Source organism: Danio aesculapii, chromosome 10 (genome assembly GCF_903798145.1).
Source record: "Danio aesculapii chromosome 10, fDanAes4.1, whole genome shotgun sequence".
In the NCBI taxonomy this organism is placed as follows: Eukaryota; Metazoa; Chordata; class Actinopteri; order Cypriniformes; family Danionidae; genus Danio; species Danio aesculapii.
Genome location: NC_079444.1, coordinates 22,309,861 through 22,334,022, shown reverse-complemented (window position 1 = coordinate 22,334,022; position 24,162 = coordinate 22,309,861). Strand labels below are relative to the sequence as shown.

General features: G+C 34.8%; 1 protein-coding gene across 1 annotated transcript in view; it reads left to right on the top strand.

Moving 5' to 3' along the window:
* The window catches only part of fgf11b (fibroblast growth factor 11b), an 87,976-nt gene that overhangs the window by 47,497 nt on the left and 16,317 nt on the right, over positions 1 to 24,162 (top strand). Inside the window, exons 2-3 of the mRNA XM_056467538.1 lie at positions 1,612 to 1,722; positions 7,256 to 7,359. Of these exons, the coding sequence (XP_056323513.1) occupies positions 1,612 to 1,722; positions 7,256 to 7,359 (215 nt within the window). The remainder of the gene's footprint in view (positions 1 to 1,611; positions 1,723 to 7,255; positions 7,360 to 24,162) is intronic.

Genomic DNA, 24,162 nt, shown 5'->3' with positions numbered 1-24,162 from the left:
GCTTTTGTAGTTTCAAACAAAAACGGAGCATCAAACTCTATAGAATGATGGCAGAAATTCCTCTGTCACCAGGTAAAAGCTAAACTAATTATAATGTTGCCAAAATGAACAGGTCTCAAGTCCTACAGGTGAATTGGCTAAGCTAAAATGTCTGTAGTGTATTTGTGTGAATGAGAGTGCATGGGTTTTTTTCCCAGTGATGGGTTGAATCTGGAAGGGCATCAGCTGCGTAAAACATATGCTGGATAAGTTGTCGGTTCATTACGCTGTGGCGACCCTTGGTAAAATAAAGTGACTAAGCCAAAGGAAAATAAATGAATGAATATGCTCTTTTATATATATATATATATATATATATATATATATATATATATATATATATATATATATATATATATATATATATATATATATATATATATATATATATATATATATATTAATATAAAAACATGTCCGATTATAATCAATCTTGAAAACTGATGTGCTGTTTAATATTGTAGTGGAAGCCATGATAGATTTTTTTCAAGAATCCCTGATGAACAGAAACTTCAAAAGTACTTTTATTCATAACATATTTTTTTAAACATTATAATTGTCACTTTTATATTTACATATACTGTAATTGCATACTTACAGCATTTGTGTCAAAATTTATTTTTATTATTATTATTTTTTATTATTTATCTACATTAGCTTCAATTGGGGACTAGGGTTGTCGCGATACCATTAATAAATAATATTATACCAGCTGAAGTATCACAATACCAAGTAGTATTGCGATACTGTAATTCATAACTCAAATTATAAAGAAAATTGTCAGAAATACTAGATTTTATGTTCTAATAGGCCTACTTGAATGTAATTCATAATTCCCTTAAGGCCATAAATTATTATTTGCACCTAACTTCACCTAAAATATATTTTTTTGTGTTTAAAATGTGTTTATTTTGTAGATTACTGACCAACACAAATACATTAAAATAAAGATACAAATTATACTGAATGAAATTTGTTACATAAGAGCATTTTTTGTCCACAAACTTAGGCTATATGAAGTGCTCAATATTTTTTTCAAAGTTTACTGTATTTTTTTTTCAGTCTTCTCAGGTAACAATCCAAAGTAATTCAAAATTTCACTTTTACACGAAATTGTCACGGTTGCTAATAAATCATATTAACAGGAACAGAAATTTACCGATTCAGATTTGCGTTTGAACTGAAGCATTAGAAAACACGCAATAGGCTACCATAAAAGGCGCAAATTCTACAGTTTTGCAACCTTAAAGGGCTCCATAGACTATTCAAATAAAATGGTATATTGTTGCACAAACATGTGAGCATTTTAGTGACTTTTCCACATGCAATATTATCTATTGTAGATAAACTGTTATGGGTTGCAGCTGGACAGGCATCCGCTACCATACTACTATAGTACCGGTAAATTGTGCAATCCTATTGGGAACATACCATTGCAGTAACTGTTAAAGCTCTATTAAAAATAAAAATACTCTGTAGGCTTGAATGAAATCATATCTGTGTGGCACAATCTGTGCTGTTTTTCTCACTGGACTAACATTGTGTGCCTGTTCATGTGTTTTCTCTCTACAGAGCCACAGCTAAAAGGCATCGTCACCCGTCTGTACAGCCAGCACGGCTACTACCTGCAGATGCTGCCGGATGGCACCATGGACGGCACAAGGGACGAGAACAGCTGCTTCTGTAAGCAATTTTTTTCTCAGTTGTTTTTCACGCTTGACAGACACAGTGTGACCTCCGGTTGTAGAAACTATTGAGTTGTATCTGTGTGTCTGTTGCTGTGACCGCTAGACGGACGTAAAACGAACTTCTGTCACTACCGTTATTCATTTCCTCTGTCTTCCAGTCTCCTCACGTACATGTTCTGTCTGTCTGTCTGTTGTAATTAATTTGAGAGCCCAGTGTTGGCATATGTCCTGTGTGTCAGGCCTAAGGCCAGGTGTATAACACTTAGCCCATGGTCACCAGTGCCACTCTGGAGATTCGCACTCTGAGACATGATTGAAGATCACATGCTGTAGCATTAATATTTGTCTTGACTGGAATTAAGGCCACACTGGAATACAATGTTTATATATTCTCTTGGCCAAGTTGGGAGTTTAATCAAATGTCTGGAAGTGATTGATTTAAAGCTGTGACGCATCAAGCTGATGTTGAAGAATCTGCAGTGACAAAAGGCGACTGTTGTGTCCACACATCAGTGTTTTGGCAAAATAGCTGAGGTTGAAAAAAGATGACTGGAAACTAGCATGCATGTAGGGAAATAACTCTCAATATCAGCAGGTACATATGTGGTGTGTTCAAGTCAATATATCTCTTTTGTTATTCACGATAAAACTAAAGTTACAGTTGAAGTCAAAAATATTTCCCAAATTTTGTTTAATAGAGCAAGGAACTTTTTACAGCATTTCCTTTAATATAATTTTCTTCTGGAGAAAGTCTTAATTGTTTTATTTAGAGTTAAAGCAGTTATTAATAATGACAAAAACATTTTAAGGTCAAAATTATTAGATCCCTTAAGCAATTTATATATTTTTTATTTAAATGTCACTTTAATCTGAATAGTAGCATCTTGAAAAATATCTAGTAAAATATTATTTGCTGTCATCATGGCAATATTAAAATAAATCAGTTACTAAAAATGAGTTATTAAAACTATTATTTTAGAAATATGTTGAAAAAATCTTCTTTCCAATAAACAGAAATTAGGAGAAAAAATATACAGGGTGTTAATAATTCAGGATTTTAATCATTCTGACTTCAACTGTAAATCTACAAAATACCATATTTTTGTGCAGTTATGGTAGAATATATGAAGATTTGGTTTACAGCATCTTTATAAATTTAATTAAAACCTGAACAAAGTGCAAAAACACACAGCTTATTAACCATATTGTAGACGCAGTTAAAAATTGATGTTAAATGACTTAAAATAGTATCAAAATGATCAATTCACAGAACTTTCAAAGAGAACTCGAACAAAGTAATAGAATGTATTCCTTATTTAAGAATAGAAACCAAAACTAGAGATGCAGACACTGTAAGTAAAGCTTAACATTTCAGATATTAGTTACATTGATCACTTTCTTTATTGCAGGTGCCTGATCTCGGGGACTCTTATTTGCTAATCTGAGCATTAGTGATGCAATGAAATGGAAAATGTAGTCTGATTTCAAAAACTACATATAATGATAACTCTGGGCAGACAGAATCTGTGTACTTGTTTTGCAATTTCTGCACATGTTGTTTTGCTACAATCTGCTGTTGTTGTTGTTGTTGTTGTTGTTGACATTTTTAAAACATAGGAACTACAGTAAAGAATTATTAAATAACACATGAAATAAAAAAGACTTATTTACATTTGTTTAAGGTTTACAAAGCAAATTCAATTAGAACCAATGGTCTGAAAAATATTTTTGTATAATATCAGTTTTATAATCAGTATAAGCAGATAATGGCTATTTATTTGTCATGCTAATGATTTACATTTAGAATTTGCTGTCATCAAACTCAATCTTTATAAAACATGTAAACAAATAAATGTAACTATTCCTATATTAACAACTATTTAGAACAAAACAGTAGTGCACTTAATCAGAGGAAGTTAATATTTTCATGAAATGGTTGCTCAGAAGTTGTGCAGTTTTGTCATTTTGTAATTCACATTCAGTTTCTGTACAGAATAAGTTTTTAAAAAGCAACTCAAAATACCGCTATTGTGACACATTTAAGCATTTCTAGAAGTCACTTCTCCTGCACAGGTTCAACCTGAGGTCTCAATAGTACAAATTTTATGTTGACTCACCATAACATGATGTTCATGAAGGGAAAGAGGCAGCAGGGAGAGAGAGACATGCCAACAAGGGCAGACATGTGATGCGTCATGAGTTCTTGAGCCTTTTTAATCTCTATGTGAGTTTTTTTTGTTTGTTTGTGTGTACCAGATTGAGAAGTATTTCACTGGGATGGCAGTTGTCAGAGTGAGCTAAAGTGTAGCCCATTCCTGCTAGGGCTGTCAAGAACTAGCTAACATGTCACGCTTGTCTATTGAAATGACTGTTGCACATATTAAATAACCATACACTGCAGCGTCCCAGGAGCGTCGTGACAGGCCTCGCTGACATGAATCCTAAACACTTAATGTCCCAATGAGGCGAATTTTATGGTGCTAAATTGTTACGATACTGTCCGACACCAATTAGATAATGTCATATATCTGTCAAACGCTGTCAGGAAATCTTATTTCTCCTCAGCAAGTGAGGGAATATCTCTATCAGACTTTTCCTTCTCTCTCATTGCCTTTATTTTGCATGTTTTTATCTTCTGCTATCGCTCAGCAGCACTAACTGTGTGATGTTCATGAAAGATCCATATCAAATACGATCCATCTTTCTATCAAGGACAACAGACGTAGGACAGATAGTCCCTCATGGATACCTTCCCCCACCTAATGCCATTATCTTTGCCTTCCCTGTCACTTTTACATCCGCTCTTCTGTGTCGTTCTAGTCTTCATCTCTGTTATCCTGTTTTATCCTGTGTCACGTTGTCTTTAGTCTCGCAAAGCCAGACTTCTGACTTTTTTTTCCTGTCACTAAAGCTTATTCGCCCAAAGAACCGCCCACTTATGGCAAAGAGTTTGACTGACATCTATAACAACCAATCACAGTTTTCTACCTGCATATATTTTTTTCTCTACATTGTTACAACCTCTAGAGGTTAGTTAGAGAATGACCGGAGTTCCCAGCACAGAGATGCCAAATAACCAATTACATTTTCTTTCAATGAGAATCTCTTTAGGTGCAGATCGGGTCACACATATAATAATAAAAATTTATATACACATATAAATAAAATGTTGTGTAGCCCCTACATCCCTCAATTTGGTCAAAATGTATTAACAAGCATATTTAAAAATACTGAGCCACTCTTTGTGTACTTTATGCAGCTGAGTGGGTTTGACAAACCATAAACTGTATATAGTGGTGTGAAAAAGTGTTTGACCCCTTACAAATGTTTTATTTTGGCATGTTTGTCACACTTTATAATTTCAGATCATCAAACTCATTTAAATATTATTCAAAGATAACACAAGTAAACACATCATACAGTTTTGAAAGTAAGTGTTTATTGTTAATGGAAAACAAAATACAAAACTACATAGCTCTGTGTGAAAGTGTTTGCCCCCTAAACCTAATAACTTGTTGGGCCACCCTAAGCAGCAACAACTGCAATCAAGTGTTTTCGATAGCTTGCAATGAGTCTGTTACAGCGCTGTGTTGGAATTTTGGCATACTCAGTTTTGTCTAATTGTTGTAAATCAGTCACATTAGAGGGTTTTCAAGTATGAACCTCCTTTTAAGGTCATGTCACAGGATTTTAATTGGATTCAGGTCAGGATTTTGACTAGGCCACTAAAAAGTCTTCATTTTGTTTTTCTTTAGCCACTGAGAAGTAGACATGCCGGTGTGTTTTAGATCATTGTCCTGCTGAAGAAACCCAAGATCGCTTCAGTTTGAGCTAACTAACAGACATTCTCCTTCAGGATATTTTGATAAACATCAGACGTCATGTTTTTTTACAACATTTTTTACAACAAGTCTTCCAGACACTTTTTCACACAGGACCATGTAGTCTTGGATTTTGTTTTTTCTTAATAACAAAAACTTTTATTTCAAAACAACATTATCTGCTTATATTTGACTAACATTTAAATTAGTTTGATGATCTGAAACATTACAGTGTGACAAACATGCAAAACAATTAAAAAAATCAAACACTTTTTCACACCACATTATATATAAACTAACTCTGACTTGTCAAAGCATTTATATAGAAACGACTAAAAACTCAACTATTTAGTCTCCACTTTCCTTCCTAATCTGTAACTGCCTCTCTGGCTATACCACTAACTGTTCTCTCTCTCTCTCAAAAAAACAACAACATTACTAATGCTTTGCTTCTTAGACTTTACACACCTGAAACTTGCCTATAGCACTTGTTCACTGCTGCTCTTATAGTTGTGTAAATTGCTTCCTTGTCTTCATTTGTAAGTTGCTTTGGATAAAAGCGTCTGCTAAATGACTAAATGTAAATGTAGATCTCTAGTGATCTAGGGTCTTATTTGTAAATGTGGTGTACACACAAAACAGTGGTGGAAACTTACATACACCACTTCCCACAAAAAGACTGTGATCTAAAAAATCAAACTTGACAGGAGAATGTGTGCAGTTGTAATTAAAATCAAATTAAACATTGACTTAACTAAGAAGTGGCATGATGGCTCAGTGGTTAGCACTGTCGCCTCACAGCAAGGTCGCTGGTTTGAGTCCCGGCTGGGCCAGTTGGCATTTCTGTGTGGAGTTTGCATGTTCTCCCTGTGTTAGGGTGGGTTTCCTCCAGGTGCTCCAGTTTTCCCCACAGTGCAAAGACATGTGGTGAATTGGATATAGGTGAATTGGATGAACTAAAATTGGCCGGAGTGCATGAGTGTGTGTGTGAATGAGTGTGTATGGGTGTTTCCCAGTACACAGTTGCGGCTGGAAGGGCATCCGCTGTGTATAACATGCGGGAATAGTTGGCGGTTCATTCTGCTGTGGCGACTTCTGGAATAGAGACTAAGGTGAAGGACAATGAATGAATGAATTGACGTAATTAAACCATTTTAAATCATAATACGAGCCATAGTCATTCATAAATAAATATATTCTGGATCATGTTCATTTTTAAGAAGAGGCAAAGTTTTATAAGTACCCTGGATACCCTGTCTGTTAAATGAATAAATGTAAATACTTACAAAGTTTCAGGGTGTACACACAGCAGAATCAGAATCCAAATAGAAGTCAAAGCAGGAAATGATCAAATAAACCGGAGAATCGAGACTTTATCTTTCAATGACAAACACTCAACGATTCACTGAACCAAAAAAAATCCTCTCTCTTCCAGTCACAACCTTTTCTTTATAGTCAAACACTGATGAAGGTACAAAAAAACAGTCAATCAGAATGCTATCAAAACACAATGATGCAAAGTCAGCAAACACTCAAAGGCAGCTTCACGGTGGTCCTTATATCTGGAACATGAACATGTCTAACCACACGAGGAGAAAAAAACAAATATATGCAGAAACAGTATCTTCAGGTCATAACATTATGCTGCCCTTCCTTTAGTGTTTCATCTGTTTATTGAGCATGAATTTCTCTTTTTTCATCCAACAGCACAGTTCAACTTGATTCCTGTGGGTCTGCGGATAGTGGCGATTCAGGGAGCGAAGACTGGCTTTTATCTGGGCATGAACAGCGAGGGATACCTATACACCTCTGTAAGTGACTGAATGCTCTTTTTAAAAGATTGATGATTATTGTTATCATAAAAATCATCATGCTGGCGCCCTTCATGTGTCTTTGCAATAATGATTCACAGGTAATTGACGATGTGCAGCTTTTTGAGAGGTAAATAATTATGCAGAGAGTTTAATTACTCTCCTTATATTAAAGAGTTTGGACAAACAAACTAGTGTGAAGGAAAATGGTGTAATTAGGATGACGTGGATTTTGTCCTTGGTGTTAAAAACCTCAGGCAGTGTTTATGACTATGAATTAACTACTGTGGAACCAGCACTAGGTTTTGGGCGCTGTCCATGGTGCTGAATGTTTGTGATGCTCTCCATAGTGCTGAAAGCTTTGTTGCTGTCTATGGTTTTGAATTTTATGTTGCTGCTGCTGAATGTCACTGGTAAAATTAAATAAAACTAAACAAGGCTTTAAAAACACTTTAAATGTACCGGCAGGCATGTTTAAGCAAGATTCAGTAAAAATGTACAAGAAAGTGGCAAAATTTGACACCCAAATTGTTTTTTTACTGTGAATATTTAGTCTCTATACTTCAGCTTTAGAGGTCTACTATTAACTTAAATAAAATGATTTAGTACAGTTATACACTATATACACTAGTATATCAGTAAGATTTTGTTTGTTTGTTTTAGAATGAGTCTACTCATTAAGGCAACATGTTTTTATATTATTATAATTACACATTATATTAAAATATAACTATATTAAACAAAAACATTTTAACAATTTAGTATAGTCTACCCTATTTTAATAAATATAAATGTATTTATCCCTGTGATGGCAAAGCTTTACGTAGCCATTATTTAGTGCAGAATTGTTATTGTTAACTAAAACAAAAACTTACGTACAACTAAAATCTTTGATTAATTTGAATAAACTAAACAACTAAAACAACCTTAAAAATAATTATAATATGTTAATTTGGTGCTCAAGTAACATTTTTTTTTATAATTATCAAATTTATTGATTTATCAAAAATCAAAATGCGCTGTTTTTTTTTTTTTTTTTTTTTTTTTTTTTTACACATCTATAGTTATGCGGTGGCACAGAGTGGACCTCTTTTTTGACTTCACATAGAAACAGCAACGTGTGCGGCATGACATCACTATGTTGCAGAAATGCTATTGATCAAATGCCAGCAAAGTAGAACACAGAACCAGCTTGAAGTGGAAAGTGCATGTCTTCAGTCTGGAGGTATTATAAAGTTAATGATGACAACATTTCCATAGCAAACTGTGAGATATTTAAACCTGGGATTGTCTGCCTGGTATTTTAAGTTGAGGTAGTTAAGAATTTATGTTATTTATTACTTGATTGTTCAAGATACCTCACAGAAGTGCTCTGTTTGTTAACAGAGTTGTTGAATGTTTAAATAAGGTGAATTAAATAAAAATAAGGAACATCCTGGATCTGTTTCTCCACTCTTCTTTATTTATTAATTTTTTATGTATTATAGAAGTATCTGATCGGGTTTCAATATCGATAGATACTCAAAATCAAATGGCTCGGACTCAGACTCAAGGGCAAAAAAACTTGATCGGGACATCCCTATTCTATACTATATACATATAGTATATATTGTGTGCATGTGTGTGAGAGTTTGTGTGGTTACTTGTTTATGTGGTTTACAAACTGAAATTATTTATATAATTATTATTGAATAATGACACGGGTATGACCTAGATGTACTCTAAGGTGGTTTACAAGGACATCATGTCCTTATAACTTAAAAAAACATACTTAAAGTCATCTGACATTTAAAAATTTCTACAGGTTTCCTGTGAGCACTGGGTTTAGAGTATAGGTAAGGCCAAATAATAAGTGTTTTTACAGAATAAAATACATTAAACCTATGAAGAGTCCCCGTAAATCATATATACAAGCGTGTGTGTGTGTGTGTGTGTGTGTGTGCGTGCGTGTGTGTGTGTGTGCGTGTGCGTGTGTTTGTGTGTGTGTGTATGTGTTATTTTTTTTTAGATATACATAATCTTTCATGGAAACATTTTGAGTCCAGTTTTATACATGCTAGAGACCTTTTAGTCATATTGGACATGTGCTTTGTTTGACTCCCAAAGGTCAAGTTTTCCCATAAAATCAAAACAATAACAGAGGATCAGCCCGTGCAGTGTGACCAATTATCCAAATTGTGCTTGATGTGGAGTAGAGTGGAAAGCAGCAGCATTAACAGGCAAGATGGGGCAGATATTTAGACTGTGTCATGGCTCGAGCAGGATAAAGAGAACAGAGACAGCGCTCCGAGAAAGAGAGATATTGAGTGTGTGTTTGTTAAGCTGTGTATATATATATATATATATATATATATATATATATATATGCATGTGCATCCCAGAGCTGCTGATTAGAATGCGGGGATGAGAGAGCTTTTGTCTCCTGCCTCTCTGTGAACTGAGAAATGAGGGGATTTTCTTCTCAGAAGTGGAGAGCAGCATTTGGTTCAAAGGCAACTGACTCTAATTCAGAGCCTGCAAGCTTTGGGACATCCTGTCCTGCATCTGCTATTCGAATAACTGTCCCTCTTGTCCCATCCCCCTTTTTATGTCTTAGGTCCTGTCTGGTTTGTCCGTCCTGTCCCTGTAATTTTGCTTTCATTTGGACTCATCCGTCCTTTCCGTGCTTGTCCTCTCTGTGCCCTGTTCCAGTTTTTGGCACTCAAACAAACATTATTACAGCTCGCAGTCGTATCAAAGTACAATGAATTCTGAGTGAAACGGTGGTTTATTTTAATCAATGTCAGACGGGTTATGTAAGCAGATTAATTTGGGAATGATATCTATGTTTACAATGCTGCTTAACTGGCATCTGGATGCAGTTAATCATGGAAATTATTGTTATATCATCATGATTATATGGTAAAAATAAATAAATATATGTCAGAAGCTGAAATAGATCTTGTGTAAAAATATAGCAAAACTGTAGAAATATATTGATCTTTGTCTTTTACCGTGGAAGTCAAGAAGTTCCCCAATGTTTCTAGAGGAGGATTTTTGTGCCTTTATTTAGATTTTTTTTTTTTTATAATTTTTTTTTTACATCAAATAAAGATTTACTTGTGTTACATTACACATTAATTAAAAAAAATAATTAGGCAAATACATTTTTAAATGCTATATATATATATATATATATATATATATACATATATACATATATATACATACACACACACACACAGTCTTATACAAAAATGTGGGCACCCCCCTGTGGCTGCATAATAATGTGCTCTTTCTTTAAGAGAATATCGCAGTAAAATGCGATTCAGTTTCTATAGAAAGCTAGATAATGTCATGTTTTTCAGACAGAAAATCATAGTGTAGCATTATTGAGATTTGTGAAATTAAGGTCCAGACCCAATTCTACCCCTTAGCCCTTCCCCTTACCCCTACCCATCGTTTTGCGTGTTCACGTGAAAGGGTATGGCGGGTCCCAATTCTCTTTAGCTTGAAGGCGTAGGGCTAAGGGGAAGAGCTAGATACCCCTTCAAACTGAGATTTTTCAGCACCACACTCGAAACCAAGGGGTAAGAAAATTTCCCAAAATACACCAGCTACAACCGCAGCATAGCTGCACCCAAAAGTAAGGAGATTCCCAAATTAGTATTTTTTTGTCATTATTACAAATTTTTCCAACAACCAAGCATGTTTTAATATATTCATAACTGATTTCGTGTTTTACCATCACGCTTTAAAAAATAAATATATATATGTAATGTCTGACACTCAAATACCCTGTCAGAAAAGTCTAGTGGCTGGAAATGAGCTTTTTACGGTGTCTGCTATAATGTTAATGTTGTTTTTTCTGTATTTACATAGATGAATATGACCACTGTGTAAATGCACAGTACATCTTATTGGCACATTAAATAATTATGATAACATAATATATGGCTTCAGTGATTTCCTGAAGATAACTAAAAATAACACAACTGGAATAACTACAGCAGTCGCGATCGTGGATCACATATGAAGCAAGAGATAGCGATGACATATAATGATGTATGCAGGTGTTGTAGTGGTACCCCATCTCTTAGGGGTAAAATTTGAAGCTCTACCCATTCATACTCTGTTTCAAGGGCCAAGGGGAAGGGGTAGGGGTACAAGAATAGAAATGGGGTTGGGCCTAAATTAAAACTGAAAAATAGGCTATGCAAATGTTTGGGCACCTTCTCTTTTGTGTGGATTTCAAAACCTGTAGTCACTTAATGCTGATTGGTTACAACACAAAATTGATTTGAGTGACTTGGTGAACCTTAACAATTCTAACACAGGTGCAACCAATCATGAAAAAGGATATTTAAGATAGCTGATTGCTAGTTGTGCTTCTCCTTACTGTAAACCTGAAAGTAGCAACCTCAAAACAACTTCCTAATGACCTAAAAACTAGGATAATTCACTAACATGAATTAGGAGAACGATACAAAAAGCTATCACACAGGCTTAAAGTCTCTATCTCCACAGTCAGAAATATAGTAAGAAAATGGAAGGCCACAGGAACAGTTCTTGTGAAAGAAAGATGTGCTAGACCAAGAAAAATATCTCAAAGGCAAAGACGAAGAATGGTTAGACTGGTCAAAGACAAACCACAGATCACCTCCAAAGAGCTCCAGGAACATCTTGTTGCTAATACTGTTGTACATCGTTCCACAGTTCACAAAGAACAGCTCATTGGAAGGTGATGCAGAAGAAGCATTTCCTGCATTTTGCCTACAAGATGAGTCGTTTGAGGTATATAACTGGTCAAGCCTAAATCATTTTGAAAAAATTTACTGTGGACAGATGCCACAACCATAGGCGCTTCAACAAGAACAGCATTCCAGGAACCTGCTCCCTACTGTAAAATATGCTGTGGGCATGTGTGGCAAGCACAGGTACTAGAAACCTTGTCAGAGTTAAAGGTTGCATGGATTCCACCCAGTATCAGCAGATTCTGGAGAACAATGTTCAGAAATCAGTCTAGAGGCTGAATTTATAACAGGGTTGAATGTTTCAGCAGGACAATGACCCAAAGCACAGTTTCAGGACTACCAAGGAATTCATGCTCAGACATGATACAATGTTCTAGAATGGCCGTCCCAGTCCCCAGACTTGAACATCATTAAAAATCTATAGGTTGATTTGAAAAGGGCTGTTCATGCTTGTCACCCATCAAACCTGACTGAACTAGAGAAATTTTGTAAGAAAGAATGGTCCAAAATGCCTTCAGCAGGAATTCAGGCTCTTATCCTTGACTATAAGAAGCATCTGTTATTTCAGCAAAACGTGGCTGTACAAAAGACTGATGTAATTTTTCTGTTGGGGTGCCCAAATTTTTCCACCCGTTTGTTTTTGTTAAGACATAAATTCCATTGCATCTGTTGATTAAATAAAGGTAGTGTCAGAACTGAAATGGTGCTTTTTCCCTAGTGTATAAAATACATCCAAATGAATTTGCAGATTTGAAAGGCCAGCAGGTTATGGCCTGCAATTATGAAAATTATCAGGGGTGGCCAAACTTTTAATAAAAATATAATAGCATTAATAGCATTTGATATGATCACGTCTTCCTTTATATAATAAAAAAACAGGTCTAAATAAATATGTTTTATTTTTACATCTCAATGAAATACTATTTCACCAATTTCTTGACATTTTATCTTAACTTTTTTTATAGTAGATACATTACTTATATTTTGAAAAAGACAAAATATATAGAGGAGATTTTTTTTTCATTTTGATTTGTGTCTCTAATTTATATATGTATAGGCAAATGCATATTTGACATATTTTGAAATATGCTTAAAATACATTTAACCATGTAGATACATCTGAATGTACATTTGAAAACCATAGGCTTAGAAAAAGCTCTTGGAAATTGTGCAAGAGAGCCAATGGGGAAACACCTCACTCCCCGGGGCATTTTTTTTCTCCTCTGCATGCTCTCGTTCCCCTCCCTTCCTCCTCTTCTCCTCCTCACTGCAGTTAAAGAGAAGGTCATTCATAATATGCCACTATATTGTCAAGCTCTGTAAGTATCTCATTGTAATAAGCCCACGTAAATTAGACGAGCTGCCTCAGGGATTGTGCTCTTCTGCCACATACTGTAATGGATTTCACACATCCCCACGGGGCAGACATTCCTCATGTCCTCATCCAGCGTTTGGTGCAAAGCCTGTAATGACCATTAAGGTCTCGAATGCATGGTCGGATATGGAAAAGGCAATTCAGACGCATGATTTGAAAGGTTAAATTGCAGCAAATTTGGTTTTACAGCAATATGGCACTGCTAGTCACTTTGGAATATGGGTTGTATTTAAAATGTTGGGAAAGTTTGATTTTTCATGTCTCATAGCTAAAAAAGCTTCAATTTGAATATTTTGATTTTAATGATGGATGATAATCAAATGACATCACTTGATAGATGACTTTTTTTACACAAATGAAAATTAAAGTCTACAATTTATTTGAATTAAAATTTTAAATGATGCAGACACCAAATAGCCAAAATATAAATAGTAAAACGTAAATTTGGATTTAAGCAAAAGTCACTTTACCACATAATGTAACATTAAATATTGATAAGTTTTTTAATTTTTTAATCTTGACACTTTATTTCAACATTTACTATTTCCATCCACTTCCTATATCCAAACTTGCTAATCAAGCTACTTGACTAATTAACTATTTAAACCAAACAAATTAGCTTAAAGAAATAGTTCACTTAAAGATTATCCCAGAAAGTAACTCCTAATTTTATCAACCTCAAGGCATTATCATTGTATGACTTTCTTTTGTCATACAAACAAAGTCAGCATAGTTTTATTTATTTATTTATCAATGTTGTTGAATGGTGTTGGGTAGTGGGCAAGTCCCCAAAAGTGCATAAGTATGTTGTAAAACTAAACTATCCACCATCAGGGGGTCCTAGACAACTTCTTGGCTGATCTATGACTGAAGAGTAAGTGCCAACTAGTTTTCTCCCTATTTTCTGTGGTAAACAAACTAATTGGTTAGTGGTTGTGAGGCATCAAATTTTAGCTAAAGGGTTTCTTCCAGCCTTAGTTTACTGTTTACTGTACATACTGTAAATATCTTGGCCATGTTTTATTCCAGCTGATATAAAATTTAAATCATCTTTATTTCTCTAGTGCTTTTAACAATGTAGATTGTGTAAAAGCATTTTAACATATACAAAGTTCTTTTAAATTGAAACTGCTTCAGTCCACTTTTCACAGCTGAAGGTTAGTTTAGGTCAGTTAAGTATAATATTGTAAATGTCACTGCTGAAACCAAAAACACTGAAGAGCAGTGATGCGTGTTAAAACCATCAAACTTCAAGCAAGATGAGTCTATTCTGCAAATTTCTACTACAAATGTCTTACATCATGCATCATATATTGAGTCAGAGACAACTGAAATTAGACATGCATTTACTCCTCTGGCCGCATATAGGTTATTTTAAAGAAGTAGTTATGTGCTTTTGGATTCAGCTCCAAAATGGCCTCTACCCAAAACCACTATACAGTACATCATGGATAAAGCCAGAAGAAATTTTCATTTTACATTTAGTTATTTAACAAATGCTTTTATCCAAAGCGACATGCAAATGAGGAAAATAGAAGCACTTCAGTTCATAAGAGAACAGCTTTATATAAATGCCATGAAAAGAATGAGTTGATTCAGGGTTTTTTATTTACTTTTTTTAAAGCAATCATATTTGAACAAGAAATTGGTTCAATTTGTTAAATCAAACAGAATTATTAAAAGTAAACAGAGTAAAAACTTGATATTATATTGTGTATTATTGTTTTTATAGGGTAGCACGGTTGCTCAGTGGTTAGCACTGTCGCCTCACAGTAAGGTCACCGGTTCAAGTCCTGGCTGGGTCAGTTGGCATTTCTGTGTGAGTTTGCATGATCTCCCCGTGTTCGTGTGGGTTTCCTCTGGGTGCTCCGGTGTGCCCCAGAGTCCAAAGACATGCGGTATAGGTAAATTGGATTAACTTAATTGGCTGTAGTGTATGAGTATGTGTATGAATGTGATAATTTATGGGTGTTTCCCAATACTGGGTTGCGGCAGGAAGGGAATCTGCTGCGTAAAACATATGCTGGATTAGTTAGCAGTTCATTCTGCTGTGGTTACCCCTACTAAATAAGGGACTAAGCCAGAGGAAAATAAATGAATTATTTTTATATACCTGTATTTTTATAGATTTTATATATATTTACATATATTTTTAGATTTAAAGATAATATCTTTTGTAACAACAAAGTGCCTTTCAGGTATGCTCTATGTCAAAGTTGGCCCACAGTAACCTTTGATTTGGCCCACCATCCCATCCAAGAGAGGAAGAATGATGGGCATGGTTTAGAGGCTGTCATTTTAAATCTTATGTAACCTTTTATTTGTTTGTTTTATTCTTAAAAGCTAACTGAAATAAAATGTTTCAATTAAATGGTGTAAATTAATCAGATTTAGTTTAAATGTACATACTGTCAACCGATAGATCAAGGCAAAGGCAGATTCTGCTTGACTACTGTATTCATCATGGAAATTCACAGTGTTATAAATGTGATTGTTTATGTTATTATTGCAATAAGTTATAATTTTAGATGTTATACTGCATAAGTTAATACGATTTTAAGTAATGTTTTCTATTTACTTTACAATCTTATGAAATAATTTAGGAAAACAGCCATGACAACTTTAATGTAATATAGCTCGGTACTGTATATATTTACCTTTGGCCCATGGTTCTCAATCATATTTGGCTTTTGGCCCTATATACGAAAAAGTTTGGGCACCCTTGCTCTATGTTATTTGCAATACTTTCAAGCAGCTTTTTTAGGTATGCACTGTAAAAAATTCTGTGTTCCACACAATCCATTTGTGTTGGGATAAAACAGAGGAATTAGGTTTAACTTTAACTCACATAAAACTATTTAGTTCTAAAAAATTTTAAAAATATGTTGTTTCAGCAAATTTTAAATAAGTAATCTGAACAAATAACAAGCGTCGCTTTTTTGAGTGTACAAGTCGCATCTGCTAGTTAGTTACATCATACTACCTCCCTATATATTAAGACACTGTCACTTTAACATAATTATCATGTTTACAAGCCTTTTTGCTCTATATACTGTTTTACATTATACTGCTTTTTTTTTTTACTTTATATTGTTATACATCTGCACAACTTGCACTCATTGCCATATGCCCTTAAGTGTAATTTTATTGTTTACAAATTTTTTTTTTACTTATATTTTTAGACTACATTTTATGTATAATTGTATATATTGTAATTTCTTTCTAAAATTCAATTTTTTGTATTAATATTATATGTTAGGCTCCTAGGATCTGAGAGTAACACAATTTCGATTCTCTGTATGTCATGAACATGTGGTTAAATTGACAATAAAGCTGACTTTGACTTCTACTTGAATAGTAAAAAGTCCCAATAAAATAAAATATTTAAATAATAAAAAGCTTTTATTTCAGGTTGATCCCATGCACAGACCTAAGAGCCAGTTTCACATTTCTGGGTGAAGGTAACCAAAACTTCCAATTCGAGCTAAAATGACACAATGACCAGTTGATGACTGACTCGTTTTTTCAGAAGAAACTTTTATTCCTCAGTAATGCATGTTAGGGCTGGGCGATTAATCGAAAAGTAATCGAAATCGACATTCAGAACCTACAATTGATCTAATTTTTCCAGGTTTTTGAAACTAATTTATTTTGTTTCCAAAAGTGCAAATTATTTATTTTCAGTTTTTATTTTCAGTTTTTATGATTTATTAAAATTTTTTTTTATGTCTTAGAGAACGTGGGTTTTAATTTCAGTTGTTAAACGTTGATGTTAAATAAATAATCATAGATGGTGTGTGTTTCCTTCAGTTATTTTAAAATCAATAATGCACCCTTCATTCAAAAATCTCTCGATTGTAATATGTGACCATATTTACTGTACAAAACCTGTACGTGAACAATGAGGGCAGAAAAATAAAATAAATAAAATAATGGTTCGTTAATCAAGTTAAAATGTTCAATTAATTAAGATTTTGATTTTAGGTCAAATCGCCCAACACTAATGTATGTCAATATTGAGAAATATTGCAATTTTCCCTATTTACAGTGATGCAACTGAACCTACTATACTATTGTATTTGCTAAGTCTGAATAATGGTCACTAAATTTTAATTTCTAGTTGGAGATTTCCATCAAGTCCCATTCCTTGCAGCCTTCATTGCTCTGCGTGTTTAACTAATCAGGCAGTATCAGAAGCCCAGGAGAGCAATAGATGTAGAACAGACTTCTGAGGGAACCTCCACTCTATTGGACTACGTTAGAGTGGGATGTGTGGGCATGGAGGTCTGTGAGATACCTGTTGTGAAGTTATGAAAATTGTTTCCAGATAAAAATAGAACCCTGTCCCGTCCTGACCCATTTTATAGACAGTATGCTCTGGAAAAACCCTCCTGGGCTGAACGGGAGAGAGAGAGAGCATGAGAAAGATAGTTGACACAGTTGTATGGTTCTTGACTGAAACAGTTTCCGCGATTAGCCATTATTCTGGCGACACAAGTTTCGATTTAAAACCACTCATTACAAACAAAGTTTCCACCGGATACCGTGCTGTATAATGGAGCTGTCGGAGCACAATAGGTGCATGTGTGGGAGTGTGTGATTTGTGTGACCTCAGACAAGATGTGTATAGAGTGTGTTGCTGTGCTTTATCTCAGGTTTGATAAATGGTTTCTATAGACTCACTCCTCCGCAGATGGTATTGAGATTCAGATGCTCCCGTCAGAGAGATGCAATCACACCCAGACTCAAAGAGAGACATGTGGTTTGTAACGGTAAATGAAAAGCCGGAGACACACTGATATGAATCCAAACTAGAACACATGCAATTGCTTCCAAACACACCTCATTTCCAGTATTCCCTCACAAATGAACGAGGGATGGAGAGAAGGGCAAAGAGAGAGAAACAGAAGTATAAGTGATTCAGTAATCTTCTCCTTCCCCCTTTGCAGGTAATGAACTGCAGATTGTAGCTGTTCATCCCCATAAACCCACTGCAGCATTTTAAGCTGCCTCCATTTCCCATAAGCCCCCTTATGAACTCTAGTACCCTTCAATTGACAGTTATGTCCTCTCTGTCTTTGCCCAAGGTGATTTCAATAATAGATGTATTTTTGAGCATGTTGATAGAAACTAATTGGTTTACTGACCACTTTACTGGGTACAACTTGGTACTTGCAAGGTGGACCCACGTTACCTTCTAACTGCCCTAATTCCTTCTTAATTCCTTTATCTGGCATTAATACAACAAGGTGCTGGATATATTCCTTAAAGCAGAGATTCCCAACTTTTTTAAAACTTGTGGCCACTAATCTTGCAGGTTTCCATGACCAACTTTTAAATGAACCTGCTATTTGTGGAGAGGCTGTTAACTTAAACCGCCTTTTCACTGCACACGACAGTTTCGTTATTTTTTCGTTATTTTTCAGAAAAAAAACCTATTTTAAAAAACATTTCTATTCATAAATGAGTAATAAAAAATATAATTTTTATGTTTTCTCCACATTTCCTCCAAAATTTTAAGCGGTCTATGAGTTCCTAGTATTGCATTCATTCAACCGTAGTGAATGCACAGATAATAAAGGCTCTTGCTATTTCACTCCTTTATTTCGAACATTGCGTAAACAGCTTCTCTCTCATGGTGCACGACAAAACTGAAAATTATGTGTGACAGCCACAAGGGGGCGTGTTCCAACAGTTATGTCCAAATGTCGTGTGCAGTGGAAAGGTGCCCTTAGTCAGATGCAAGACTGTTTTTATTGAATAAACTGCCAATGATTTGAATAAACATAAAATGTGCATAAGAGCAAGCAAAAACTATCTCAGGCTGACACTTCTTAAAGTAAATGGAAAAACCAAAATCTACAAGTAAACATTCATTCCAATGTCACTTTTAAATAATGCTAAATTTGTAGAGTAGCGAAGGACCAAAAATGTGCCAATCCCTTTGTTCCCCTATCCCTTCCTCTTGGCCCTTGAAGCAGAGTGTGAAGGGGAAGGGCTTCAAATTGTACCCCTAAGAAATGGGACAGCACTGCACATATCATCATATGTCATCGCAATCTCTTACTTTAAATGAGATTGATGATGGCGATTGCTGTAGTTATTTCAGTTGCGTTATTTTTTGGCAATTATCTTCAGGAAATCACTGAAGGCAATGTCATTTTATTATAGCGATATAATGAGGCAATAAGCTTGAAACTGTACTGTGCATTTACACCCTGGCCATATTCATCTAAATGTACAAAAACAACTTTAACATTATATTAGACATTTCTGAAAGGGTATTCGAGTGTCATCGAGAGTCAGAATGTTGTGGGACTGCTATACAGAAGTTATTATTATGGATTATATATAGCAAAATTTTGCGTTTCTTTAAATCGTTTTTTTAAAGCATGATGGTAAAGCACGAACGTGGTTATGAATGTATTAATTCACAAGATCGTTTGTTGTAAAATTCATAATAACGACAAAAAGTACTAATTTATGCATCTCCTTACTTCTGTGTGCAATCATGCTGCTGTTGTAGCTGGTGTATTTTGGGAAATTTTCGTGGTTTCTAGTGTGGTCCTGGAAAATCTCCATTTCAAGGGCTATCTAGCCCTTGCGCTTAGCTCTATGTCTTCAAGCTAAAAAGAATTGGGATTGGGTCTTAATATAGTTTTACACTAAATTACAGAATCAGAATTCCAGACTTGTTAGACCAGGCAACCTTTTTCTAATCTTCCATTGTCCAATTTTGTTGAATAAGTAAGAAATTGCTGCCAAGGTTTGTATATTTTTCTTATTAAAATAAAGCAGTTACTCTATGATCTTCATTTTAAAATCAGGGTATATACAAGAATCAGAGAGTGAAATTCAATACCTTTAAAGACCTTTTTTTAACACTCTTTCCATAGATTTTAAGACCTCATCCGCCAATTTAGGTTTTAAACAGTAACATTGGTGACATTTTAACTTAATGTATTTTCACTAAATTCTGATTGTAAGAAACTAATCCATTATTCTAGACTAAAGCATTATTCATATTATAAATGAGAATGCTTATGCCAGCAGGTGGAACCTATAGAACAGCAGGAATAATGATGTATCCTTGGTTACTGCGGTAAACAAAGCAGTGTGATGTCAAATCTAGCAGGATTTTATTGACTTCATAAGCTACAAAGCATCCCAATATTCACAGATCAAATTCAGGAAAACTTTTGCAAATAACTATACATTATATAATTTAAAAATATTCTAAATTTATTACCATGTAAAATAGCATTTAAGACTTAAATTTCTCTAAATTGATTTATCAACTTTCAATACTTTTTAAGATCCAGCGGACACCCTGAACATAGTACACTGCATTGTCACATGAGCTCACTACATTTTATGTGCTGAATTAAATTTGATGATTTTTTGTGGTCAGTGGCATAACTAATAATGACCGTCAATTTCTCTTATGGTTCCATCATCACTATAGAAATAGAAAGGCCAATCTGAGTGCACTTGAGATGCAAAATCTCATGCACTGCTCTCTGGTTTTGAAAATGTGGCACATTTGAGAAAATCAAGTTCATCTTGCCAGTCTATGCATACTACATACTGCAGAAAAAGAAATAATAATGTTGAACGGTCTTTAAAATAGAGCATTAGATTAAATGATGCAAGGGTGTCACTGGAGTCACAACAGTTCTGATCGATCTACTGAAATCACCCACAATGGAATGAAAACATGATGAGATCAAATTAGGTAAATAGGTTAACAAATCAATGTGATAGTAGTGAGGCATATTTAGCGAATCTCATTTATTAAAACACTATAAACAACAAAATCAATTATTATTTGAACAGTTTGTAAAGATTTAGGTAACACTTTAGGTCACAATTCATGGTATTAACAAACATTAACTAACACTACTAGCTTAATAAACTACTAATTAGCTATTTATTAATAGTTAGTATGCTATAAGTTGGGTTTAAATTTTGGGTAGGATTAGGGATGCAGAATAAGATCATACTTTATAACTGCTAAAGAACAGTTCATATCTTAATAATAGGCAAGTAACAATCCAGTAGGAAAAGTATAAATTGTGTCCTAAAGTGTTACCGACATTTGTATATATCTAAAGTGCCTACTTTTTAGATGCTGACAGTACCTTGATGCATTAAATGCACATGTGCTAGATTCACACTTCACATATGAATAGAGATCCCATTACTGTGCCACATTCTCATTAATGATAGCTCCTGGTTGGCTCGTCACTTTCCAGCCCTCTTCCAGATCATTCATTAAAATAGATGCCACCATCTACCATTCCATAACATGAATCTCATTGACAAGGACCCTCCATTCGTCACTCAAAACAAAGATAAATGCCATCAGCAGTCTAAAAAAGCCCCGCCTACACTCACCAGCTGCACAACCATCAGTAAACATCACCATAAGCTGAGCGTAAATGGATTATGACCTTGCCTGCATTTGCTTCATCCATTGATGTTTCCTAATGTAGCTCTGCATGCTTTACAGACTTATGTAATGTTGAATTACACTGAACATCTGCCAAACACGCAGACTTGTATGTCTTCCTACACATGTATGAATAAGTGAAAAGAAACGTTACACATATGTGCACTATACACACAGATTAACCGAGGCATGAACATAGTGGTGAATACAGTGTATACACACAAACACCCGCCCATGAAACGTATGTAAGCCCTATTAAGGAGCTTTGTGTTGAAAAATGATCATTGATGAGACTGGCCTTAGATGACATACACACAGAGATTTCAGCTCTGCAGGGGCCATTTTCGGTCAGACAGAATGTGATCTGCTATATAGAACAATTGGTCAAGGTTTAGCTTGGTTAGCATCGGCCATTTAGCCCCTGCTGGTGGATACTATTACTGCATCTGCTTCTACAGAGTGTGCATCTCAATCAGCTTCCGGTAGGATGTGTACAAGAATCAAGTACTGGTATGGACAGTGATGAGCTTTGTTCACTACACATTGGGAAACTGAGTATAACATGATAACGTCATCATTGTACAAAATCAAAACTAGAATTTCTAAACAACAGCAGAAGTAATATTCAGATATTACTTTTACAATGTTTTTAAAAGTACATTATTGTTAAATATTGAATTTGAGCAACATTTCAACCATTAAACAACAGATATACATTTTGTTAGATTGTTCTTAACCTGTTAGGTTTTTTTATTTAATTTTTTTTTAGAAAAAAAACGTTTCTGATTTGTTGTTATATTTGAGGATTGGATTTTGGGCTTCCGAACTTCCATTAAGATCATAGTGAGCATGAATGCTCATAGATTTTCATAGGCATTCATAGTTCATTTATGGAGTGACTGTTTCAGTGCACTGGGAGAATACTGCGATTGAGACTGCACTTAAAATGGCTGAATCCCTCATCAGTGCACTAACTACTGAACAACAGAGCTGATTGTGATGCACTCAGAGGATTCAGGGAAATTTGCTGTCCAACTGTACTGTATAACAAGCTTTTAACACTTGAAATAATGAATCCAGTAAGGATTAATTAAGGAGCTTTATGTTAAAAAATTATAATTAATGAGACTGGCCTCAGATGACATTTACAGACAGAATCCGATCTGCAATAAAAAACAATTGGTCAAAGTTTAGCTTGGTTACCATAGTCCGTTTATGATGGTTTCACTGTTCATTCGTAAAACCCTGGGTTAATTTTCTTATGTCTTTTTGCAGCCCAAGTTCCCTACTATCATAAGCATCTTATTAACTTACTAGATGGGACTTTCATATATTCTACATTAATGAAGGTTTCTATTTGCAACATGTTTTCAACATCATAGCCAATCAATTTCTTGAACGCAGTGGCCAATCAGTGGTGTTCTGAAGGGATAGTTCACCCAAAAAATGAAAAAGTATTCATCATTTACTTATCCCCAAATAAAACTTTGAAAACTGGTCATTAGCTATGTTTCAATCAAAAATGCTAACTGAACTTTATGCACAAAACTGGAATATCGCATTTAAGATGTAAAGAAAGCAGAGTTTTCATCCAAATGGTCAAAGAGAACAAAATCGTCACTTCCTGATTAACTGGCACCAAATATTAAAAGTAAAAAACGGAATTTGCTGCGGTAGGAGAAGCTGTGTGAATCTTTTCTTTATTTAACCTTCCTGTCGTGTTCTGGTCAAATCTGACCGATTTACAACTTAAATCACTCGTAAATATTGTGTTTTACATCTGATTGCCTCAAGACCTCCTCCACACTATGCATTTAAACATATAAAAGTGATGATCATCTCTTTCATTGAATTTTGAGTGTTTTAATCAACCTTGTTACACCTGTAGTGACCGCCATAGGAAATGAATGGGTATTCAGGCTATATTCATTCATCAGACAGAAAACATCCCCATACACACTACCCCAACTCACTCACTCACACACTCACACACTCACTCACTCACTCACTCACTCACTCACTCACTCACTCACTCACTCCAGACTGAACAATGCCTTTTGCAGGTACACTCTTTTAAGCGCTTATGTGCTGATTCTCCAGCCTGATCTCACAAAGAAACATAACTATTTTACGTTTTGTCAGTTTAGTGACTAATTCATACAAGTTCAGTCGTACAAAAATGTACGATTTTTAAAAGGAGGCGTGGCACCAACCCCACCCCTAAACCTAATTGTCATTGGGGA